Source organism: Rhipicephalus microplus, chromosome X (genome assembly GCF_043290135.1).
Source record: "Rhipicephalus microplus isolate Deutch F79 chromosome X, USDA_Rmic, whole genome shotgun sequence".
Classification (NCBI taxonomy): domain Eukaryota; kingdom Metazoa; phylum Arthropoda; class Arachnida; order Ixodida; family Ixodidae; genus Rhipicephalus; species Rhipicephalus microplus.
The window spans coordinates 10,360,646-10,387,509 of NC_134710.1; the positions used below are offsets into that span (position 1 = coordinate 10,360,646).

General features: G+C 46.1%; 2 protein-coding genes across 3 annotated transcripts in view; both read left to right on the forward strand.

Annotated features, from left to right (window-relative positions):
* Tnks (tankyrase) overlaps positions 1–23,700 on the forward strand; it is a 246,530-nt gene extending 222,830 nt beyond the window's left edge. For both annotated transcript variants that reach the window (XM_037426582.2, XM_075881807.1), the window contains exon 27: positions 9,162–23,700. In XM_037426582.2, coding sequence (XP_037282479.2) covers positions 9,162–9,227 — 66 coding nt within the window. In that variant the 3' untranslated portion in view covers positions 9,228–23,700. The remainder of the gene's footprint in view (positions 1–9,161) is intronic.
* A 2,300-nt stretch (positions 23,701–26,000) lies between these two features.
* On the forward strand, positions 26,001–26,453 carry LOC119175562 (RNA-directed DNA polymerase from mobile element jockey). Its single transcript, XM_037426468.2, has one exon. The coding sequence runs from the start codon at positions 26,001–26,003 to the stop codon at positions 26,451–26,453; it is 453 nt and encodes a 150-aa protein (XP_037282365.2).
* Positions 26,454–26,864: the final 411 nt, after the last annotated feature.

Below are 26,864 nucleotides of genomic sequence, written 5' to 3' on the forward strand. Positions count from 1 at the left end.
TTTTGAGTGTTTTTAGGGTTTCACTTAAACTGAGACAGATATGTTGAGCGAATAAATTTTGTCTTTCTTGCACTATTCGTAATAAGGTCACATGCTATGTTTCTCCAACAGGCACAAGAAGAATGCTGCTCAATCATTATCATGGCTACTGGCAGTGCTGACTGATACTGCCACGTTTAATGCGAATACTGTATTTACTTGCATAATGAACCCACTCGCATAATGAACCCACCCCCCCACTTCGATCCCTGAAAAAAGAAAAAAAAACCTTTTTTAATGTTGTATCTGTTCATTTTATTTTGGTATGATAAGCAGTGCTATTAACAATCGAAAGAATGTTAAATCAAGTCATTATGTCACAAAGTAACAACGCAATGAAAGCCAAAGATAGTTTTGCAACTATGCTTACGACTTGCGAGCAGTGGGAGCACGGACGACGACAATCAAACTTTGAAGTTGCACCTTGTACGGCAAAGCGCCATCTGTTAAATGCAGGCTCTTTGATGAAAGCGCTATGCAAGCACAGCGACACAAAAACAAAACACGTGGAGTCCAAAATGGCGCTCTCGCTGCGTCATGGAACACGCCACGCACTCGCCATCTCGTACCTATGCAAAGCGCAACCGCATCCACTGCGTTGGCGCGTTGTGCGCCTGCATCGTTTACCACAATGTTTGTGCGCTGCCATCCGACGCTGTGTTTTTGTTGTTAGGTTTTTCATTGTGAACTTAGTTTGGGACACCTGCTGCGCAGGGCGCGGTCAGCTGGCATGCTAGCTACAGGGCTGGTTACTAACAGCATCGGCTGGAGCATTGAAACCAAGTGGCTAAACGAGACTTCGGCGTCGATCCATGTACTTTCGTTACGAGACGAAACAAAAAGTGCTTCAGGCTACAAGAAAATATTTGTCGTGCATTTCAGGGGTCAAAACAAGTAAGGACGTCACTCGAAATTTTTGCTATTATAACTCCCGTGACTTTTTTCTCCCCCTAAATTGGTGTCAGCTTTTCTGAAAAGAAAAAGGTGGGTTAATTATGCGATTAAATACGGCACAGTGGACTCCCTATAAATGAATCTCGCTTAAACAAAAATGCCTCAATAACGGAACTAAACTGGCTCATATGGCTGGATTTCTTTGCGTTGTGCAGTAAAATTCATCGGTTAATGGAAACAGTGCTTATTGGTTTGCTACGGTTAAACGACACAAACTCTAAACACAGCATATACTCACTCATGCCAAAGGTAGTCTCACAACAATGGCAATGCCTCGAGATCGAGACAAGCCAATCCAGTAGCCATTCTCCCTTGTGGCTGTGGGAGCTGAGTCGGAGGTGCGTTGGGCCTATTTACTAAGGGTGGTGGATCACGGTGTTATTTCAGCCCGATGAAAAGGAAGGGGCCGTACCATGCACTCTCGCTTGAAAAAAAGCTGCAAATTCTTTAGGAGCTCGATCGAAGCGACCTGCCCAAGATGGAGGTGGCGAAAAACTTCATCCAGAAATTGACGCTTTCGCGGATCTGGAAAGACTGAGAAATGATTGAAGGCACTGTTAAGAACGGGACCTTTACGTCTGAAAGATGCGGATGCGGACGACGCCCTATGAACAACTAGAAAAAGTTCTTTCTTTGTGGTTCAAGCGTGCACGAAGTTCCAATTTGCACATAAAAACCAATTCTCGCAGAAAGCTCGAGAGATCGCCATTCAAATGGGTGTTAAGAACTTTGTCCTAAGCGACGAATGGTTCAGCCGCTTCATAACATGCCATGGCCTAGTCTTCACAGAAATCTCAGGTTATTATGGTGCAGTCAACAGGGACATTTGCGCTGACTGGCAACAGAGGCAGCTGAAGAAAATTTTGATGAGCTTTGAGCCACGAGACGTCTCCACCGTTGACAAGATGGGTCTTTTTTATAAGGTGCTTCCATCAAGCACTCTCATCTTCAAAGGCGAAGCCTGAAGTGGAGGAAAACACAGTAAAGACCGCATCACTGTGCTGGTGGGTGCAAACATGGCAAAAGATGAGAAATTGAAGCTGTTGGTAATAGGAAAAATCAAGGCACCCACGTTGTTTCAAAGACGTTCGACACCTTCCCGTTGCGTACAATGGGAACGGAAGAGCGTTGATGACCATGGCAATTTTCGAAAACCGGCTCCGTGAGGAAGACGCAAGATTTGCGAGGCAAGCTAGGAAGGTTGTCTTCATCGTGGATAATTGCCCAGCCGATGGTCAGGTTGAAGGACTCCAAGCCATCACTCTGGAGTTCTTGCCAGCCAATGCAACGGCAGTGATCCAGCCAATGGATCAAGGGGTTATTCAGAACATCAAAGTTCATTACCGCAGACAATCGCTCCATCAAATGCCGCTTAAAGCAGGCAGCGGGAAATTCCGCAGCATAGATTTATTGGCAGCCATCCACATTTTGGCTTGTGCTTGGGGCAAGTGAAGGCAACAACAATACACAGGTGCTTTCACCATGCCGGCTTTCAAGCGCAAGAAAGCAGTACTTGATGAGGAAGAAAGCCCTGCTGATGCAGACATTGAGACAGTATTCAGTCAGGTCGTACGCTCTGCCCCTTTCACGCTGCAGGACTACGAATCAATTCATAAAAATGTTCGTATTTGTTGTGAAGAGACTGTCGAGGAAATGATTGCCGAAGTGCAAGATGAGGATCAACCTTCCAGCGATGAATGTGATGACAATACTGACAGTGCAGTGGTTCCACCAGACTGATCAGCTAAAGAGGCTGCTGAACTTTTGCAGCGCTATTTTGAGCATGAGGCTTGTCCAGAATTTCTAGGTAGGTTGTCAGGCATGGGTGCGCACCTTGAAAAAAAAAAAAAGCAACTCAAGCTTGCCAAACAAACCACCCTTCACTCCTTTTTTTCTCCTACTCATCCTCATGAGTAAGGGGAGGTTTATGCAATTTGAATAAAGGTCTTGGTTCACTAAATAAGTGTACTTCGCTTAAATAAAACTTCTGGTAAATGGAACAGTTTTATGAATCCCTTCGAGTTCCGTTTAAGAGGAGTCAACTGTATATGCCTATGAAGTGGACTTTGGAATAGCTGCTATGGTAGCTCAATTGGTAGAGCATCGGACGCATTATTCAAAGGTCGTAAGTTCAGTCTTTGCCCACAGAAAGTTATTATTTCGCCTACTTTTCTTTTATTCATATTTACTTTACAATTACCTTATATAACCTCCCCTATACTTTTCTCGGTATTGTCTGTTAGTTCTCATCGATATTGTGTCTAACAAATGAAACAAGCCTTTATATGTGAACGTCTTTTCTTTTTGTATTATAGCAACCACTTAACAAGAACTATGAGCAGTTTGAGCGTGAATGGATAAACTGTGCGTGTTTTACGAACAGTAGTGCGATTCACGTGCTTCGTATGTTATGCTTAGCGTGTATAGCGAGAGCGTAAGTGCTGTTTCGTTTGTGCTGATTGCAGTGTTTTACAGCAGAGTTGTTCAGCTTATTGCTATGCCATGCTGACACACCATAAAATCATCAGCATCATGAGTTGGCACGTGTTCTTTTTGTCGTCGTCGTCTTCTGCTAGAACATATGCGTCAATTTGTTCCACATGGGATGCAATAACTGTAACTGATGGACGACATTTTGATGGAGGCAAAATGCTAGAGGCTTGTGTACTGTGCGAGTGCAGGAAAGAAGAGGCTCGCTTAATTGCAGACCTCAGAAAAAACTGATAACCAAGAAACTTCATTTGATCTGTGACCCACCACAGAGCAAAAAAAGTTATGCAGCTCCTAGTCAGCATTAACTGACAGCTCTCCAAAATGAATGCCAGTCCTCTACGTCCAAAGACAATTGAATTGTTCATTGGCCAACAATTGATGGAACACCTGGAGTTTCGTACAAAATTTCGGGTGCTAAGTGTCCTTATCGTACATTGACGAGACTGAAAACCTACCTGAACAACTATGGCAACATGTAAATGCCGTCTGGAACCTGCACAAAGAGTGCAGCGCTGTCATCGAACATTCCAAGATGTTTGGGCACAAAGTAAACTTCAACGAAACAACCATCCGGGAAAGGGAGACTAATTGAAGAGGAAGATTACTTACTATTGAGTCGTGGCATATTCATGATTGATTGATTGATTTGTGGGGTTTAACGTCCCAAAACCACCATATGATTATGAGAGAGGCTGTAGTGGAGGGCTCTGAAAATTTCGACCACCTGGGGTTCTTTAACTTTAACGTGCGCCCAAATCTGAGCATATGGGCCTACAACATTTCCGCCTCTATTGGAAATGCAGCCGCCGCAGCCGGGATTTGATCCCGTGACCTGTGGGTCAGCAGCAGAGTACCTTAGCCACTAGACCATTGCGGCGGGGCATGGCATATTCAGGGAACCGCTCAAAACCTCAGTCGTTCCCTCAGAACGCTCCACTTAGTGTAGGCACATGGACTAACTAAGGACTAATAACATGAACTTCTTGGTTGACCATTTTCAATTAGGAAAGAGCTTGGCTAAAAAAAAAAAGATGAAGCATGTAATAAAGCAGCGCAGCACTTTGTGTGGTGTGTTGCTCGTTTCTTGCTTCGTCTTTGTTCTTTACTACAGTGGAATCTCGGTAGAATGAACCCCCGCATTAACGAACTTTTCAGATTAACGACATTTTATAAAGTTTCGTGCCAACTGTTAATAGTTTCAATGTAAAATTATTACAATACTACGTACTTCAGAATACCGAACTGTCACATGGTCATGCAGCAGTCAATACAAGACTGAAACAAGGCTAAAAAATGCCTAAAACTAGTGAAAAGAAGGTCTAACACTTCAAAAGTAAACAATAATCAATCGCAATATTTTGGATGAAATTACTGTGGTGACCACTTTTGTTGCCAGCGAATGTGGACATTACTTTTTTGCTGCTAAAGCTTCCACATCACAAGAAAAGATCTTGACACATATAATGAACCTTCTTATATTTTTTCATCACGGGGGCCTTGGTGCTTAATTGACAAGTGAATCCTTGAAAAAGTCATTTTTTGTCAACTTTGGAAGCATTTTTCACAATAAACGTTTGTTTACACATGTTGAAAATATTTCAGCACATACTACGTTAACTCATAAAAGAGAGAGAGGGCAACTTTATGTTGCTACCAGGCACGCGTTCTCTTTGCCCAGAGGTGGGTGATGTCTGTGGCCAGCCATGGCTAGCCACCGACGCTCCAGTTCTTTCCACAACCCGGAGCTGGTCCTCAGGGTTTAGAGAGGTCAGCAGTACCTCCCACTGGTCTTCTAGAGTTGCTCCACTCTGTTAATCCATGGAGGGGATACTTGGGTTGTTTTAACTGCAGCCTCATACCGTGTTGTAGAAGGTGTTTGCAGAGTTCGGGCCGTATTGACAGTTCCTGTGGTAGCTACCGGGGTGCATTGTGTAGTAATGTATCATGGAGAAAGGTGCCTGCATGTAGCTCTCTTCTGGTCACCGCTTCCTTTCTACTTAGCCTTTTGTGCGCAGGTGGATAGTCACGCCGTTACTTTCGGTAGTGTGCAATCATGTCGAAGTATTATCTTGGTATTGCCTCCTCTGCGTTTCCGAAGGCAGAGTATCACTGTAGAGAAGTCTGGTGTATATGCTCTCAGGCTGCAGCATGTGCCGCTTAGTTCCCCGCGAGGGATTCTTGCCCGGTGTCCAGAGGATACTTGCATCTTCGAAGTAGCACTTCAGAAGGATTTGAAAGGTTGATTTGCCAATTGATTCCTTTTAAAACCTTTGATGTGCTTCTTGTCAATCCGTCACGATCATTACTGACAAACTTGAACTGATCGCTGACGCAATGCCCAGTTCCTACATGGTGATTGCATCGTTGGCATATGTCAAAGTGGCAGTGCGCTCTCTACCTTCCTCATCCCCCACGCAAACTATATATTTGTTTGCCCATCGGTATTTATTGGCATCTGTGTATTGTATGCTCTCATTGTTCTTACGTATAGCTCACTAGCCTGTGCTGTAACAACTGTGCTCGTGCATGTCTTCTTCCTTTGTCATGTTCCGTGTGCATGTTGCTTGTTATTTGATAAACAAATATTTTATATTTTGTCCTGGATTTCATGGAATAGACCGGGGCTGGTGGGCTTCTTTTTCGACTGCATAGCCAAGGTTCCATAGAAGTGCTTTAGCACTTCAGTTAACTTTTCCCAGGTATTATGGACCCTCATCTAGAGGAGCTTTGTCGTGGATGTGGTGGGTGAGATTCCCATGGCAATATTATAGGCTTTGCAGATGAGGATGTTCCCCTTGTTAAGCTGACCATTCTGCATCTACACGTATGGGGTCCTTGAATCATAGTCCAACAGTCCTCCTCTGAGTCCATGGTGTTTGGTGGCAACTTGCTTGATGTGGTACTTACTGAACTGTTCATTTGAGCTCTTCTAGCTCCGCATGACCTTTTCCATCTTTTTGAATAACAAGGCCAAACATTGTGAGTTTGCGTGCGCCAAAATGGAATTTCTTGAAGTTCAGTTGTAACCCGGCTGCCGTAGGGCACTGAAGAATTTGTTCCAAAGGGGAAAGATGAGTATTGAAATTTGCAGAAAAGACAACTATGTCATCCAAATAGCAAAGGCAGATGTGCCGTTTGAGTTCCCTAAGGTTACTGTCCATCATCCTTTCAGAAGTCGCAGGCGAATGCCCTTCGGCAAAGGTCGAAGGACATTACAGTAAATTCATATAAGCCGTCAGGTGACAAAAACGGCGTTTTTGGATGGTATGGTTCGGCCATTGGCACTTACCAATATCCAGAGCGCAGACCCAGTGAAGAGAAAAACTCTGCACCTCCAAGGTGTCATCAATGCATGGCAGGGGATAAACATTTTTGCTTGTGATCTTGTTTAGTCGCCAATAATCCTCACAAAATCTAAAGGAGCCATCCTTTTTTCGCACAAAAACCACTGGTGAAGCCCAAGGACTGTGTGTGTGTTGAATGACGCTACGTTGCAATATCTCATCGAAGTGTTGAGTGACGACGTCACACTTAGCCTGCGAGATGCTGTAGGGGCGCTGACGAAGCGAATCATGATGTCCAGTGTCGACATGGTGAGCAACAACTTACGTGCATTTCACCTCTGCTTACCATCCTCAAACCAATGGCATGACGTAATGCTTTAACCATAGCCTTGGAGATATGCTTGCAATGTACGCGTCTGACGACCACACTAATTGGGACCAGGTGCTCCCTTTTGTCACGAACGCGTACATCTCTGCACCACAATCACTGGCTTCTCTCTTTTCTTCCTTCTATACGTACAAGAACCATTGTGCTCCATGGACACAATTCTCCCCTACAGAACTGATGTTTCTGAAGCAATGCCTGTTTCCGAAGCAGCTGCTTATGCCGAAGAGTGTCGTCAACTCGTTCGCTCATTTACCGCGCAAGACCAATGGTGCCAGAAAACTCACTGCAATGGCTCTGCATCTAGTGCCCACTATAACATGGGGATGTTGGTGTGGCTCTGGGTCCCGTCTACCTCTCCCGGCAACAATCTCCTGTCAACAGTGAAGTTGAGTCCATTGATCCACTTTCGAATGAACGCTGCTGTGGGCGTGAAACAGTTCACATATCATGCCTCGAACCATGTTAAGACCACCCTGTCGTGTCATTTCTTTAGGTCACCAGGTTGGCTCCTTTCTGCGCAAGGAGTAATTGTACCGGAGCATAGTGGCGCCAGCTCTGTGCCAGCGTGAAAGATGACATTGACGTTCGTGTGGCTTGTGCTTGCCGGGTTTCTACCTGAATCAGCTTGTTGCGGCTAAGGCTTCATCAATAATAACAAGTGTTCATACCCAAACTCCCTCGATGCAATATACAGTAGAACCCCGCTGATACGTTTTTTACGTGACCGTAAAAAACAACAACGTAGGAGCCGAAAATTGCAAGAGCCGAGAAACGCAAGAGCCGAGAAACGCAAGAGCTGAGAAACGCGAAAAATTGAGAAATAAGATAGTGGTCAACTGCACATAGTTTAATTTTATTTCTTTCGCTTGAAAAAATCATGCAGCGTTGCCTGGCACATCTTCTCACGCCCGACAAGCACAAGGCGTTTTTCAAGCACCTGTAGTGCCATGTGGCTTTCGCCATCGTCACTGGTGCTCACATATCTTCGCAATAAATGCAGTGCCGCTACGGCCCACGAGGACGTTGGCTCGGGTATCCGCTTCACCTCCTCCTCAATTTCCTCGGCACTGGCGCACGGGTCGGCGTACTCAGCCACGATGTCGTCGACGAATAACATCGCGGAGGTGACAACGGCGTCGTCAACAGAAGCGTAGACTATTTGGAGCGTTGGAAGTGTAAAGGCACTATGCTGCACGCTCGTATAACCTGCGCAACGACGGACACAAAATAAAGGCAATGCGAGAAGACCGCAGCAAGCACGGCTAGCGCGGGCACACATGGGCGATTGTGATGGTGATCGGCTATACCCCTTGAATCGGGCTGCCTGCGCGACCCGGTGGTGATAAGTTTAAGCTAGCGTGACATCCTAAGAAAACAAAAACAGGTCTCGGAGACCTTACCTTTACAGATGCCAAAACCAATTTTAGGGCCCCAACGCGTCATAGACACAATCTTTCTTAGAGTACAAATACGGATCTCAAAGGTCATGCTTTTGCTGGCAGGAACCGAAAATACGTCATAGGTGTTGCCCCCCGGTACTTTGGGCGGCCAGTCCTATCGTTAAGCCGCCAAGCCAAGCTACATGAAAGACAACATGGCAGCTCGGGCTGGCGCGTCGTGGCACTTCGCAACGTATGATGCGGGAACGGTCCCACAGTTGCGACGCAGCAGCGGGGTTCCCAATGCATTGAATCCTAAGGGAGCTGTGCCGGGACCGGCCGAAAATGGCGTAACAGCCAGGAAAACGCAGCACACGGGAACGCAACAGCAGGGTTCTACTGAATGTGGTTTTACTAGTGACGTCACATTAAAAAACAATGACAACTAAGAATGCACAAAATTTATATTGAAAAGGTCTAAAATGAAAGTACCCACTTGTATACCTTGGGACTGAAGTCAATGATTTGTAAGCGAGAAGCAATGAAGCGATATGTGAATTGTGTTGGCATGTCACCTTCACATTGGTTCACGAGCTGTCTTGCTTTTTTTTTTTTTTTTTTCAGGCATACCCGGAGTACCTGATATCCTACCAGATCGAAAAACCTCAGGATCACATTGTTTTGAGTTAGTAACAAGGTCTGCGTCTGGAAAAGAATGCGTGTGATGGACTACACGTCTTTGACATTGCAGTGGCCGCAACAGATGACAAATTAGTGTTTGCATGTGTTCATTCGCCAGGTGCCAGTTTTTTTATTCAGCATGTATGTGTGAGTTTTTATGAGAAGGGCAAATGTCTGTGTTTAATAAGCATAGATAGCCCTATCTATAAGAAAATGCAGGCACTCTGTTGCAGGTTCAATGTAAATAATAAGTGCTAGAAAGAGAATTTTAATAGGAACATAGCATTTTTAACCTAGGGCAAGCATTAAGTAACTGATAAGGCAAATTTGGCCTTTTTACTAGAGTGGTAGTCCAAAATGCAATGCAGGTGTTGTAGTGATAAAAGTATCTTATTTTGTGGGGTTTGTCCAAAACTCATTGAATTGAGATGGATGTAATGTGATAGGGTATTTTACCTTGTGTGCAAATGGTATTGTATGTGGGAGTGCATTCTGTGACCTGTCTGCTATTTATAGGCCTGTTTTAGTTGCCCCTTGTTGACTTTGCATAGATGGGTGATGTGGCACGTATAAGAGTTTTTACTTTTTTTAAAGACATTTGCCATGATACAATATGCTTGAAGTCGAGAATTGGACGAAATCTTGTTTGGTCAGGAAGTAATGGCATTTTAGAACGAAAAAGACGGGATGCCGACCAAGAGGGTGTCAAAAATACAATGACAGGCGTTTCGGTTTCCACACTGAAGCCTTGTTCACTAAGCTGAGAGGGCGAAGCTTCCAGTTTAAATCCGCTAAAATAATCGCTTGAGGCATCTTGCATACATCAGAGGTAGATTCCCGGCGTTGCAGTTAAGCATGTTCGTCGTTGTCTGGATAGTCAAAGATTCCAAATAGCGCTGTTTTGTCCAGTTTTTTTCTCGGGCAATAACTGAAGCACGGTTTCAGTCGAAGTAGTGGTGCATTTTTTCTGCGTGGTCTGCGAGAGCACTGGAAATGATGTTTTTATTTTTCATGTCATGTGCTTTTTCAGACATCGCTCGATATCTCCTCTTTCACCCACGTAGACATAATCGCAGTCAGCACAAAGAATCTTATAAACAATGCCAGGAAACTTTTCCTTTTTTTTTAGTTTGTCCTTGATGCTGACGAGCTCGTGACGTAGCTTGTGGCTCGGAATATGGGCGACTTGCACATTGTATCCATGCAGGACACACGACAATGCTTCGCTGATGCCGGGAGCTTACGTAATAGAGCTGCGATGCGTTCACACACGATCACATGGAAAAAGCTGCGTATTCGAGGCGTGCATCGCATACTTTCTTTGCTCCCACCATCCCTCCCTGTTTAGTTTCCAGCGCTTTTGTCTGGACGAGAGGAGAGAGAATTTGATTGCAGCGTGCAACGAATCTTTGTAACGCCGCTAGTACTGCTTGGATTCGTGAGATTTTTGCGGCGTTGAATTTGTGCCAACACTCCCTGGGAAGCCTTACCATTGATAACGACCTTTTGCTTTCTCAAAGATAAATACTCGATTATTCAGTTCGCAGCCGTATGGTTCACATTATACATTTTAGTTTTTGAAATAATAAAGAGTGGGGTACAACGTCAAAGGCTTTTCTAAAATCTAGGAACAAGCAGAAGACTGAGAAACGCTTATTTAAAGCACAGGATAAGTCGTGTGTCCATTCAAGTAATTGTGTTGTACAGAAAAAACGACTATGAAAGCCGTGCTGCAGAGGATAAAGTAAAGAAAGCCTGTTCTTGTGAGTCATATCAATGCTAAATAGAACACGCTCAAGTATTTTGCATGCAATACTTGTCAGTGATACTGCCTTATAGTTTAAAAGTTCTCGGTCCACTCTTGTGAACAGGCACTACGTTTGCAAGTCTGCAGTTATCGGGCAATGAAGATTCTTCTAAAGACTTAGTGAAAATGATGCACAGGTATTTAGATAGTTAGCGTAGACACAAAGAAAGCAGTGTAAGTGACAAACCATCAGGGCTTGAGAGGTATTTATGGATCTAATAATAGTCTCCATTCCAAGCTGGTAAATCACAATATCAATCATTTGTTGCACCACCACCTCAGTGGGTCGTAGGAAAGTGTTGGTCATGTTAATCCAAGGGGTTACACTGAACTGAAAAATGAGATAAAGCATTAAGATTTTTCGACACTGTTATGGATGATGGTGCCAGTGCTATCAAGGGCTGGAATCGAGAAGACATATTTGTTGTTTGTCTTAAAGGGCCACTTGCCAAGCCCCATAACAAACTTTAGTTACTTACACCGTGGAAGTTGTTGTGTGTCCGATGATGAGCATTATGCTGCAAACACTTTTTCAATCGGTTCATCAGTTGAAGCTGAGGAAAATTTTTTTTTTTAAGCGGCACGAAAGGAAGATGCGAGGAAACAAGCCCGAAACCCTTGCCGCTTGTCCCGCATATCTTTTTCAAGCCAAATCTCTTCCCACCCTCTCTGGCATACGACCAAGAAGTCATGTGTGCATGACGGGCCCGAAGAAGCCCAACTCCCGAACAAGCCCAACTCCCGAACACACGTGCAGCGTTCTTTTGTTGACTAGCGCTTCATCTTTCAGCAAGCAATGTTGAATGCGCCTACATTGATCATGAGGCTCGTAACCTATAACTGAGCAGGCAAACTGCGACATTTCACTAGTTTAAAGGCTGGTGCACACCGGCGACTAGCCGCGGTCGCGTGACCATTTGCGACTGGCGACCGAATTGCGAGTGACGTTCACACCGGCAAGGCTGCATGCGAGCGACCGGAAGTCGCAAACGCGGAGAGTCACGTACAGATCTCGTTATCAACGAGAACTTTGGTGACCAGCGGCGATCGGAGCTCGCTGTGTGCGACGCGTTTGTTTCCGACGGCTGTGTTTGCGTAGCGTTCTCCCGGCAGCATCATGGACTTCGAGTCTAGTGATGAAGAAGAGGTTGTGGCGGTGCTGATGTGCTCTGCCAACGTGTCAGCGCTGGCAGCACGAAAACCCACAGCAAAAAAGGCGGTGGCGGGTGCGACCGTACCTTCGCTCGCGAGAGGTGGCTGGCCACGCAGGTTGTTTGCTTCCCGACTTGCGCTCGCACGACGAGGAGTATTTCCGAGAGTAAGTTTATGGTTGTTTTACATGCTTATAAGATAGTGCATAACCTGTTATCTCGTTCTTTTTTTGGTGGTTAGCTTCATGCGGATGCTGCCACGAACGTTCGACACTTTGCTCGAACTGCTGCGCCCCGCAATATCCAAGCAGGACACAAACTACCGGCCTGCAATTTCGGCGCAGAGTGCTGCTAAACATGTTTTGTATGTCTTAATTACACACTCCTCTATGGAGCGCACAAAATGCGCTCAAAGCAAAAGCTACTTTTCATTCTTTTTTAAAACAGCACAACTGCAATACATAGGCAGAATTAAAGCGTAACACCCCCCCCCCCCCCCCTTCCTCATCGCGCACTAGATATTATGCATTGCAAAGGCCGCACGTTCACAAATGCACACATTCCCTTGGCCAGACGATGACGTACAAACACAGCAAGGAGCATGCGCTCGGTGAGTTGGCAACTGCAAGCAGTATTTCGAACGTCTGAGCTTTATTATCAGCTATACAAAGTTCTGTCACGTCGATTTCGATGTTAAACTCGGAAAGTCGCGAGAACAAATGTGCACACAACTGTGCTCACATACATCACAGTCAATAAATCTAATGCAAACTAACCATGTAACCTTGCAGTACAAATACCAATATTTTCATTGTTCATTCATTGGCAACCCCAGCCATGCAGTACACACCTGTTCTTGCTTATATAGCTACTCAAACAAAAAATCTCGGTACTTACTCGACATGCCGAACATGCTTCCGATCTCTGCCCAAGCCCGGTCCTTCTTTGTCTGATCTTTAAAAGAAGGGTGACGCTTGTCATACAGATATGGGTACATTTTAATCGCGTCGATGAGGAGCTCGGCCGAGTACTCAAAGCTGGTCGTGGTGGCATTCGCCTGATGCGAGGAAAAATTTATGGAGGAACGTACGTGTCGTTCGTACCTCGCGGCAGTAGGCAAGTGCAACGAGAAAAAAAAAAACATACGAGGAGGCTGGATGTAAACAAAAGCTGACGTCACTTCTGGTCTCCGCTGATTGGTTAAACTGTTTTGCGACTGCAGTCGCGCAACCAAAAATCGGTCAGGAAGCGACTAGCCAAAGCAGTCGCTTTGCGACCATTCGCGACTGCTTGCGACCAGTCGCAAATGGTCGCAAAGCGACTGTGGCTAGTCGCCGGTGTGTACCAGCCTTAAAGTGGTGGTATCATGATTCAGTTCCCGCACTAACGTTTACTTTGATACGGTAGAACAGATGAGCATAATGAGTGCGGGAAAGCGTAGGAGCATTACTTTTGCTTCCACGACTGGCATCTGCTTGATGCGCTAACCGCAGGGGCACAAATGCCCACTGCAAGCCAAGAACCTCCAAATACTGGGAGCTTCTCTGCACGAAATATCCTGTAAATAAATAACTTTTCACCACCACCCGCATGGGAGACTCGGGCACATTCGTCCCGCATCTCGTTGAAATTCACAAGGGGCAAATGGAAAAGACACACACATACCTGCCAACTCTTTCGATTTTCTCATAAAATGTACAAATTTCAATCGTGCATACGATTTCACGAATCTTGCCTGAAATTTACAAAAAATATTTCATTTCCAATAAGAAAAAAGTAAAATTAGTAAAATTAGTAAAATAGCATGGCCTCCGTGATTGGCTTCGGCGCATTGCCGTAGCTGGTCGCAGAGGCCACAAAAATGGCGTTGTGCTATATTACGCCACCAGGAGAGAACTACAGTAAAAGCGCGTTAATTCAGATTTCAGGGGACTGGAAAAAATGTCCGAATTAACTGCATGTCGAATTCACAAATGAACCGAAAAAACAACATTAAAATCAAGCTGCAGAAGCATATCTTTATTTGCTGAAATATTTGGTGATTGTCGTTTGCATTTTTGTGCAGATTCCGGCCGACATTACAATCTTACATAATTGTTCCAAATGGCCAACAGCACGCAAGCTGTCGGGAGTGTTCAGGCAAACGTCTAATATTAAAAGCACTTTTGCTCCAGTCAGTAATTCATCGGAGCAAAGCTTTTTCGAGCTGGGGATGAGCTGCAGTTTGCAATCGCATTCTAAATGCATGAAACTTCTCGCTTTCAAAGGCTTGTCGGCTCTGTTGTTCATTTTTCACGTATCTTCCCAATGTGCTTTGCTTCACGTTGTACTTGGTGATAATGTGTCTTCATGATTCTCTGTTCTTCAGTGCTTCCAAAATTTCCACTTTAGTCGCCAAGTTCTCCGCTTCGTACTTCTGCCGCATTTTCAGCGTTGCCACTGTAGTACATGATGGTGGGGGCATGCTATGGCCACTAAGGAAGAAAAAGAAAAGAGAACTCTGCAAGAAGAGATGGTGCCGACACGACAACACAAGGGGAAATGGCGTGGGAGGCGCAGTGGAGAAGAAATAAGACGCAGACGTTCGGTGACGCTGCGGTTGCCCCCTCTAGTCGATGATGATGACTCAGGTTTCGGTTTCACTCCAGTGGTGCCAGCCCTGTTTTACTACACTTTTGTGTAGCAGCAGTCATCAGCATTTGTCTGAATTAAGTGGTGCGGAGCTGAATTCTGATGAATTAACGAAGGTTTGGTCTCGTAGATTAACATTCACTTTGGCCGGGACCAATAGAGTCGTCCCAATTATCAGAATTTCAAAATTAACGGGTGTCGAATTCACGAGCTTTTATTGTATATGTATTGTTATCATCATCACATACTTGCGAAGTCTCCCGCATTGTCCAGGAGACTCCCGGATTGTGATAATTTCTTCCACCTTAAATGGCTTATCCCAGTTGAACGTGGGCGAAGGAACGTTCGCCTACATTTCCGACTTTCTCAGAGAAAGAACGGCCACCATCCAACTAAGTGAAGTGCGTGGGCAAAAGTTTTCGCTAGGCACAAGAGGAATCCCGCAAGGTGCCGTCCTCTCTCCCCCTACTTTTCAATATCACCATGATGAACTTACCACAACAGCTAAACAGGATACCACATATCAAACATGCCATGTACGCGGACGATGTTACAATCTGGACAAACAGTGGCTCGGACGGTGCGATAAATGACTCGTTACAGGAGGCAGCCAACGTTGTGCAAGAGTATGTTAGACACAACGGGCTAACATGCTCTTCCTCGAAATCCGAACTCCTAATCGTTAGAAGTAAAGCCAAAAAAGACGCCAGGCACGGACGCCCAACAACAAGCACCGATAAAAATTATGTTGGAAAGCGGCCCGGTTCCTCTGGTTCTGACCATTAGAGTGCTGGGTATGCTTATTCAACATAACACGCAAAATACCATGGCCCTCACAAAATTGCAGAAAACCGCCAAACAAATTGGTGGACTGCTCAGGAGAGGGGCCAACAGACATAGAGGCATGAAGGAGATGGACTTGTGTAGGCTCATTCAGGCCTTCCTAATCAGCCGCATAGTCTACTCTTTCTTCTATTATCATCTCAGGAAATCAGACAAAGATAAAATTTAAGCTATAATTCGACAGACATAGAAATGTCTGTTTGCCTGTTTATACTAGCACTGAGAAGCTCTTCCAACTTGGAATGCATAACACCCTAGAGGAGCTGATCGAAGCACACAAACAGCACAAATAACACGGCTTTCAGATACGATGACGGGACTACATATCCTGCATAAACTGAAAATTCAGCCCATACACACCACGAGAAGCAGAGCACCACTACCTCCCGCGATCAGACATTACCTACACATCAAGCCAATACCCGAAAACACCCTGACGCGCAGATACGACGCCTGGAGAAAAGCCAGAGCAGATAGGCTAAGTGAAAAACACAAGCAAGACCGAATTGCGGTCTTCGTCGATGCCGCCATACAGGGACACAACACATACACCCTGGGTGCCGTGGACGGAGAACTTAAAATCGTAAATGTGGCTTCCACTAGAGCCGCATCAATCAGAGAGGCCAAAGAAATGGCCATAGCGCTGGTCATTATGCATCCAACCACCCACACTGTCCTTAGTGACCCTAAGAGCGCTATTCTCAGCTTTGTAAGGGGAAGTGTGGGACTAAATATAGCCAAGGTCCTGAGAAACTTCAATCAGAATGATAGAACCAAAATCAATCATGTCTGGGTCCATGCTCACTCGGGAAACCCCGGTAACGAGGAAGCACATTAAGTGGTTCGAGGGTTAGCAAACCGGGTCGCACTTTCAGTGAAACTGGGCTCTTCGATAGGAGAGGCAGTGACCTCCTATAACGAACTTGCGAATATGTTTAATAAAGGTGACAGGAGATTATATCCCATACCGCACAGCAACCTCACGAGAGCGCAGGCGACTATCCTCCGCCGAATTCAAGCAAACAGCGTAACCACTCCTCACCGCTTGGCGATATTCACAGTTGGAGAGGTTGACTGAACATGCAAAAATTGCGACAAAAATGCCATAGCAAACCAAAGTCGCATCCTCTGGGATTGCGAGGGCCTTCCCCCACCCAGAAAGCTTCTGCCAGCTCCCTCCGAAACGACATGGGAGGCCTTAATACGGTCCCCCGACGAAAAACTGCAGGAAGCAGTCATTGCATGGGCACAAGAGGTCGCCGCAGACAAGCGGCCAGCTGGAAACCCATGAAATTACTTTTAATAAAGTTGTATTCTCCTCCTCCTCCGTGTGTAGGGTTGCCATGAAAATCTCCTGAAAATCGAAATGTGTGTGCGAGATCTGGCTGCATTGACAAAAATGCAGGCCAGTCTGTTCCAGGCTTTTTGCGAGCCCACTGCATTATAAATGAATTAGGGTGGTGTTTATCTAACTCTTAAAGGCACGACAAATACCACCAGCGGCGGATGTAATTCTCTGCTCTCACCCGCCACCTGCCAAGCCATGGCTAAGCAGCCACTTTAGCTTACAGTAGAGTCTCAGTGGTACGAAACCAGGACACATACGAATTCGTGAAATTCCCCAGCCAAATTTATGTGTCCATTGGGCCAAAAATCGAATGTAGTGATGTAGTGATGCAATCGTACTAGCACTAGACATTCCATAATAGTTTGAAATAGGCAATGTTTTGTGCAGAGATGTTTAATAATAATTGTTGGGGTTTGACATTCCAAAACAACGATTTGATTATGAGATGCAAACTGGGCTCTATTATTCTATCGAATTTTCCTGCTTAAGGCAATATGGCAGGTTTCAACTTTTGTTGAAGCTTTTTCTGCCTGGGAACATGAAAGATCAGGGTGGTGATGGAAATGTAGCTTGTTGCACTATCTTCATTATAGCTATGGTTCATTGAACTTCAACCAACCTCTTTCTTTATTCACAACTTTGTGGTTTCGAACACATTAGCCTTTTGTAGTGGATGACAGTCATTATTGAAACTAAATAAATAGCGTAAGCTCGAACGTTGCTCTGTGTCCTAAATGCAGTCCTACTGAAGTTATTAGTCGTGCTTTATGCTACCAGAGATTTTTTGTGTTCTGAGCCACTTTTCCCAGTAATTGTTGAATGGCCCCCAATGTTTATGGCCTCACTAATCTATTGCCCCCCCCGAAATTTCTTGGAATCTGTCAAGCAGAGTTACGGGGATTTCTTGTACTCTTTAAAGGACCTCTGTCACCAAACTTGGGAACTCGAAATCGTGAAAGTTCTGCATGCGGGAGGGGAGGTTCTTCTGACTGGATTTTTTTTTTTTGGTTTTAAAGTAAGTGTGAGGGTTCATTTGAGTAATTAGCAGAATACCCCGACAGGGATCTGGTGAGGACTATCGTATTTACATGAATTTGAGTCGACTCGAATGTAAGTCGTTCCTTAAAATCGCACAGCAAAAAGAAAAAAAAAGAAAAAAAAAGATGTCTTCGAAAAAAGCAATTGAATTCCAGTGTGCCAAGGTGGCTTCATGGCAGTGCTTTAAGCTGTGTAGGAAAGCTAACTTCACAGAATTATGCAGAGAATATTTTCAAAAAGTCTTCACAACTGAACCGTGTACTCAGATTTGGGTGCACGTTAAAGAAACCCAGGTGGTCAAAATTTCCGGAGCCCTCCACTACGGCGTCTCTCATAATCATATGGTGGTTTTGGGACGTTAAACCCCACATGTCAATCAATCTTCACAACTGAAACTAGTTTTAAATTCTAAGTTGACCCCTCAACTTTGTATTTCAAATTCAGACCGAATAGACAGACCTACAATCCTGTAAATACAGCCACCTTTCTCGATCTGTTTTTGGTCTTTTTCAAGGTGGTTGGAGCTGCTTACGCCAGGAATGCTTTTCTTTTTTTTTCTGAGAGGGACAAGCTCAAGGCACTCACATCGTTACATTCTTCAGTGTCTATGGGTTCCACAATTTGAAAGGCGTGCTTGTAGTGTCATCAAAGCTTGAGCACACATAGTCTGAAACGCTCCCCTGCTGTAGGACGCTAGCTTCATGTGGTGTTTAGGAAGGGGTCTCAATTTGACGTAGAATTGTTCTGAAATAGTGATGCATTAATTACATGATGTATTAGAGCAATAACTATTCAATTTCAGTAATTACCAGATACAAAGCTATAAATTACTGCAAAAATTTTGGAAATGAAACTTTCACTGTCAAGGGATCCTTTAAGCACTTTCTTGTCTCATCCCGAAGAGTGCTCTGGAAGGGAGGGATGGCATGACAAAAAAATGCTGTGTCAGTGCGCATCGGGAAACATGCTCGCTTTCCCCCATCGTGATATCAGTGTACACTAGTGTTGCTACCCTGGCACATGGCGACATCTTGTGGCAAAAAAAAGCACCTAATCCAGATGCCAGTCCTGGTTTCTGTCAGCCATCAGCCAATAGGGGCAATCTGTTTGATGGCATACAGCTGGTGCCTCCCCTTGCTTACCCTAACGAATGAGGAAGGGGCCTCTGTATAAAAAGAGGGTATTTGAGAAAGGGGCAAGTTCATGCTCTGCTTGTAAACTCAATTGCTCATGACTACAAAGGGTAGCTGAAATTTTCATACTACTGTTCTCTGTTACTCAAATGTATGTCTTTCCACTGTCCGAGGGATGGTTCAAAACCCCTTTAGAGCCCTTCGGGAGACACTACAGACATATGCGGGATGTCTTTAGCTAACTCATGCTAAGCGTTGAGCAGTTTGTGCGTGTAATGTTAATGCAACCTATCTTGTATTGACTGTTCTCTTGAGCAACTCAAGGTATAGCATCAGATGATGAGTGAAATAATTACAATAAAACAATAAATAATTGAGTTATGAAGTAATCAAGGGGGGAAGTGCTGCACCATTCTCATCTCCTGCGCCAGGCTGCATAATAACTGCAATTCTCATGATAATTGTGGATTGGAAGTGTAAACCACGAAATCTGGCCCATTATTATCATCAACCAAGCAACAATGAGCGTTCGCTACACCAAGGATGCAGCTGCTTCCAAATCCAATGGAGTTCGATTACTTTGCAATTCAGTTTACTCATGGGGCTTGCTTGCACTTCTCATTACTGTTATCACCGATGTTGCCCCGCAAATGTGGTGGCACCAACATGAATAACTGCTAATTGTCTAGTAATACAGTGAAACCTTGATAATTTGTACCAGCCGGGAGCGCAGCACGATCATGCACTCAACAGCAGTGCTCGTTTACAAGTGCAAATTTGCATCTCCTGACGTGTCTTTTGCTCCCAATTAACAACTACAGCACCACAGCAGACGTTACCCAAAGTAACCACCAGAAAGCTTTCCTTTTTAACAGTGTGTGGAAACGATACTGGGCTTGCACTCTCACACGATCATTTTCGTAGCGTGCAGTGACGACACTAAAGAGCATTTCGAAACTATTACAGGATCTCGAATATGTAGCGACTGAAATAGCGACAGAACGGACACTATCGACTTTCGGCGATACAAATGTGTGCTTCTCTACCGTGATATGATACTAAACGACAATTGATAGTTTCATTGAAACACCGAGCATTGCGTAGACTTTATTATCTCCTGGTTAGTTGCCTGCAGCGTGGTGCCTATGCTATCCACGCGGAGCTGCTTCCTTTATTCTGCGCGCGGATTTTCTGTGTCGATTGCTCGACCCCACTTCGCTCCAGACTGAGCACAGATGAGCAGAGCAGTTTGCTTAATTAGCATGCAGATATCAAACTTCCACCAAGCAAAGTGTGCCGCGATTATTTGTTTTCCGTTTTGCACATCAGGTGCAACGCAGGTGAGGCTAGCGAGATTTTTTGCAGTAGGTACGTTCGTGTAACCAAATAGTTCCATGTTTTACCACCCAGAGTATATTTTGCTTTTTCATTTCAGTCTGAGTATGAAATGGGCATGTTTTGTATCACATACATGCACACAAATTTGTAGTTTGTTATTCTAGTAACTACTGAGAGTTTAGTGAAAACCACTGGAAATTTTTTATACCGTAAATGGTTTTGATTGACGATGATGTTTGACCCTAGAAAGCTGCTCCTTAACTGCCCTTTTACTGCACCAAGGCTGCTCCAAAACAGTATTATTCCTGCTTTCTAAGCTGCTCTAAAACACTCAAGTCCACTTCCACCCCTTAGTGATAGTATGAACACAATTTTGCCTATCAGTTTATTTTATTCCTTTTATAGACATAATATCTGCATAATTGGAAGTTCAGTCTATTTGTATTAGATCCATCCTTTATGCCCAAAACCTGTTCACACCTTAGACTGTGGTATACACCATTATGCTCCTGTGGTAGGTCAAACATGTCACTCATGAATGACAATTCATATCTTCCTACACTTTCTCTGATGCACGTGTTTATATCTGGGAGAACGGCACCCTCCGACAGCGCCTGCGCCAGCATCAGAACAATGTCAAAAACAAGAAAGTGGCATCTAATGCACTGGCAGAGCATACAGATATGACTAATCACACTATGGACTAGTTGAATGCGAGCATATGGGGAAAGAAACTGGACGTCACGCCTGCATCTCGAGTCCTTCGAGATACAATCTACTGAAGAGACGCTGAATCGTAATGTTGGAAAGCTTCCCTCGTGCTATGCATAGTGCTTGCGTCACTTTTTGAAACCTATATAGTTAGTTGCTTTTAGTGTTCTTGGCTTCAGTGTGTACGAAACGTCTTTTTAAAGAAAGTTTATTTGGTCGGCATTTGCTTTTATTTATCATGCCAAAATATCTGCTCAGTCAGAGACTTTGTACTTCATTTCTGATGTCGTAGTGGGCATAGCATTTGTGGGATTCTTGTGCACTTTTTGGTGGCATTATTAGATGCGAAGCAGCTCTATGACTAGCCTGTGTAACGCTGTCCCTACGTCTGCACCGCTCCCCTTGCTGTAGCTGTTGGAGCGGTGCCGAGTTGCTCACGCCCTCTTAGCAGTGCATAGTGACGTCTCTCCCTCGCCTACCATGCGCTCGCCGCGTGTCAGCTCTCTCTCGCTTCACCCTCTCTACGGCTCGAGCCCACTCCTCATGTGGGAATCATCTCACCCGCGCCACCTCTCTCCATCTGTCGGCGAGAAGAAGTAGTGATCTGGCTGGTGTGGGTGCTGCCCGCGCCTCAAAAATCTGGCGGTGTCGACAATGTGGACTGCGCACCGCTGCTTGCCACACGATCGCGCCGACAGGCCTTTGTAGCATGCTTCCCGCTAGTGTGCGCGTACCTTTCTCGGCTGTCGCCGGCATTACGAGGGTTAAGGAAGCCGATAGAGTTCACAAATGGCGACGTCAACACCGACCAGGCGCGAGCCCAGGAAGCCGAACGAAAGCGTCATCAGTGGAAGACCAGCGACACGGACAAGGTGCGAGTCAAGAACACCGATAGCGTTTGAGAATACGGATGGCGCGTGTGTACCACCGATGAAACGTGAGCCAAGGAAGCCGAGCGCAAGCGTCTTCAATGCGTCCCGCCTCCCGTGTCTTTGATTTAAAACGTTTACTCGAGTAAACGCTACACTGAGTTTCTCTTCAAACCGTTCGTTCGTCTAGCACCCGCGTCGACGCTCGTTTTCACCGGGTCAACGCCGTGCGCACCGCTGCTGCTTCGCATCCCATCAGGGTTCCCTTCGAGGAGATGGTCCATAGTTTTTTTTTTATTTTCAAGTTAGTAACCAAAACATTAATCCAAACTGCTTCAGGTAGACAACTTAGGTTTACATTTGAGAGAAAAAATTGATTCGGTTATTGCATACAGCAGTAATATACCCATTTCTTGGTCTCGAGGGTTACCTCTCTTTGCCAACGCTGCTATTCTGCGATGACTGGTGGTGTGGCACTCGCAACTAAACTCCATTGTCAGAAGCCTATGGGGTCCTTTGGCTGGGTGAAGCTTAACAGGGGTGAGCAATTGTGAGTGACCCTAAAGATTTTGAGTACCACAGGCACCTGTTCCGCGCCTAAGCTGGTAACATATTATGAATGTGTTGTAAATGATGTCGTAAATGTTGCAGTATGTGACTTGATGTGTGTTTCGAAAATTTCAAAACCTTGTATACCGTAGAAGGCATGTATCTGCATTATGTTTCTTGAGCCATCTTTCATGTTTTGGCTTTTATGGTGTGTTATGATTTACCTAGCTGTCTTCCCCATGATAACAGAGGCATTAGGTTTTGTGAACCTGTGACAATGGATGATTATGGTTTTGTGTTCAAATTGTTCACAAAGTTGGAGTTGCTGAACAACTGTGGCTGTCAGCTACATAACCTTCCTGCCATGATTAGCAATGGTTTTCATGTGTTTGGTGGCTTAGTAATAGTGGGGACTAAATTAAGCGAATGATGAAATGTGTTGAAAGGGACACTTGTGCAGACCTATTGCTGGCCAGATCTGCTGTATAGACAAAAACTGTGTGTAGCAACATTACCACCCATGATGTGTTTGTGAACTGTGGCAGTTCCTTTTTGGCTGATGTGATCTTCGCACTTTTATTCAACATTTAGAGCATTTAACTGCACAAGCTAAGTGCCTTTACCATGTCACTAACTTGCTGAAGGAACGTGATCAATGCCACTGTCTTGACAAGGGACGTTCACTTCAGCAACATTCCTTGCCCTGCCATTCACTTGAAAAGCCCCCATATTCTTTTTGTTGAGATTTGCCACATTATGAAGCTCAGTGAGTATTTAATCCTTATTTATTGGTTTGCCCAAGTTAGCGTGTTGTGGCACACCAATTCGATTGTTGGTTATGTTCAACTGAATGGATGTTGCTCTGCCTTTGGCTCCTGTATCATGTGTATGTATCAGTTCGATTACTTAATGTGTTATTATTGTATTAGTTTTCAAGAAATGTGGAGCATTTAAAGAAAAGTGCATCTTTTATATTTCACTTGACTGTGAGATACTGTGACCACTTTTTGATGCATTGGATGATATGTGATACAAGTAAATAAATAGCTTATACGTTCCCTGCCCTTACTGTCTCCAGAAACCTAGCCATATGTCTACAGTAGAATGGCTGCTACAACTGACAGGAAGAGCAGGCACACAGTTGAAATGTCGGAGAGTTACATGTCCTCAAGGCATGTGCAAACACAGCCAGATGCCTTTACTTCCTTGTCCTGAACGAGATGACGTGAACGCAGTGCTCGTGACTCAAGTATCATGTCCTTCGGGAACCAGCTCTGGAGTATTCGTCCTGGCAGTCAAAGCACGCATATCTTTGGGGCTTCCACGGACGAAAGTGGCAACTGGACTTGGAGTGCAGACTCGAAAAGCAGAGGGGCGCAATATCCGCAAAAGTGTAAAACTTGAGATCACATGCCTGGATCGCGCCCGGAATTATTTTCTCTGCACGGAACACGGACACAGCCAGTCAGGGTTCGAGACATGCGTGCAGTGTGCCGCAGCATAGCGACATGTCCACCATGGACATGCCGCGAGGCCTTCGCAGTTGTTCGCAGGAACAACCCCACGGCACAGACCTTTGCCACTCGAGATAGATTCTCATACGCGGTGGCCGCTGGTGGCTCTACTGCTCTATCCATGAGCCCCACCACCCGTCCTGAGAACGCCTCGACGACCTTGGTACAGGCGGCCGCAGACTGTGCAGCGTTGGGCTTTTTTTCTCTCGACAACCAGTTCACCTGCTCTGCATAGCAGCGCTGGCTACGCAACAAGGTATATGACACACCATGGCGAGTAAATCGTGTGCACAGCGGCCACGCATCCTTCAGCGGAACTGTCGTTCTTTGCGCTGCCGTTACAGTGAGCTCGTCGAGTACTTGCGGCTCAACGAGTATGACATCGTCGCGCTACAAGAGGCCTATGTCAGCGACAGCGAATGCAGCCTTACTGGTTATACACGAGTTACCATTGTAGAGCAAGGTGTCAAGTGCACGACTGCGAAGTCAGATGTGTGCTGCGACCCCACATACCCGCCCGCCTGCTCTTTTGCCTCCGTGGACTCGCACATTGCTCCGTTGACATTTCTGACACACTGTGCAGTGAGATTGTGTGGCATTGAAAGTGCATCTCGGTCAGTGTGACATGGCAGTGGCGTGTGTTTATGTCCACTGTGTGCACAGATGGAACACAGCATTTGTGACCCGTTTGGTGTGACGCCTCAAAGGTGTTTGTGTCATCTGCGGGGATTTGAACTCGCACCATACCCCTTGGAGCAGTGACCACACAGACTGCAGAGGCAGATACCTTTTGGACACCACTACTGGGGCAGGCTTGCTTATCATAAACACGGACTGTCAGACTTCCAAGCCTCGCTGCATCAAGAGCAGTGCGAGAGACCTCTCACCTATGAGTAACCATTGCCAGTATGAGTGCAAGAGGGAAGCAGACACATTCACTATCCCCTTCACCTAAAACCACTCGGTCAGCATCGTGCGGGCATACGCATGTACACTGTGACTGACTGGCCGAGGCATTCCTGCGCGGCGTCGCCTGCATCAGATGCAGCCGTCAACACACGGCCATCAACACCCGGCTGCAACTACCTGCCATCCCTGACGCGTCAACTGTGGAGGCACCCTGGCAAAAGGTCGACCTGTCCCCGCGGGCAGGAGGAGTGGAAAGTGACCACACTGCTGGCCACGGCACCAACGTCACTCTCGAGATGGGCAGTCAAGGCCACACTATGCAAGGAGTACCGGGAGGTTCGCTGCTATGCTGCTGCGGTCAGGGCCAACCTTCCCGAGAGCCCCACCAAGGAACCCGGCCTGCAGCGCCCCATTCCAGGGCCGCGCCGTTCCATCCTGCTGCCAGTGAGACTGTCCACTGCGAGCCCATTCCTTTCCCCAACGGCTGAGCCGGCCGAGGACCTATGGGACGCCCTCATCGTCTTCCTGCTCGCTGTACTGCGTGCAGTCGGCGACGCACTGCCCCAGGAACACCCGTTGCATGCTGTGTGTCTTGCAGCGCTCAGCGGGCAGTTCGGAACCACCCTGCTCTACTAAGAGCCCTGCCGCCGGGGCATAAGTGCCCCACCACCATCGAGATGCTCCACAAGACTCTCGTCTATTACTGGCTGCTGTTGTTGATGTGGCAGTTGCCCCTTCGTCCATGTGTTGCGACCTGCCGACTGCTTCTATCCCTACCTCTATTTCCACTATTCTTTTTATCCCTCCTTCTCCATTCCCCTACAAGGCACTGTGCCGTGTCACCCATGAGGCAGATGGAAATTAGGTGAGTTTTTCTTCTTCTCTACACTCACTCACCACACTGTTTTCAGCAAGTCTCGGCTGCTTTCCTACCTTCCGGTATGGCCTACTTTTCGCATGTCGGCCACTACATCGAATGGATTACCGTGGCACTCGACCTTTTCTCCCCTTCGCAGTGCAGCTTCCGCTGTTCGCGTGCCACTGCCGAGGTCGTCGCAACGCTAGATGAGGTTCTACACAACAGAGAGGCCGGCTACCTCATCCTGCTTAACAGTAATGCAGTATTTCACTCCCTGCCACACCCCACTATCCTGAACGTGGTGCGCGATCTCAGAGTGACCGGTGTTCTTTTCGCGTACATCACTGCCTTCCTCGGCGGCAGAACTATGTGTGTGTGCGTTGATGGAGTTTTTAGTGAGCCGCCTCCTGTGAGTGTCGGTGCTCTGCAGGGCAGTGTACTCAGCCCCTTTATGTTCAAGCTCGCCCTGGCTGACTCCGACGACCACGTTCCCCGTGCCCTCACCTGTGATGTACGCGTCGCCCTACGCGCATAACATTGCGGTGTTCGCGATGGGACTTACACCTAGTGGCCAGCGTGTTTGCACGCGCACGATTGTCCAAACTGTCCTCGATTCCATTGACGTGTTCATCGCAAGCAAGAACACAGCCCCCTGGATCTGCGGGCGCGCGCGCGCCTGCAGATCCAGGGGGCCGTGGCAAAGGAATGAGGCTTTCGCCAGCGAAGACGGAAGGGATGCTGATGTACCCTAGCTATAGCGCCCAGCACTACACATGAAGGTTCACTCTCTAAACAATCCAAAAAGGTGAGTGACGTACCTCGGAGTGCAGCTAAACCAACGTCGCAATAGTTCACCAGTGGTCAGCGACCAGCTTCCGTTGCTCGAGCGCTTCTTGCGTGCGGCAATAAATGGACGCCAACTCTAGCTCTCCGCATCTACAGTGGC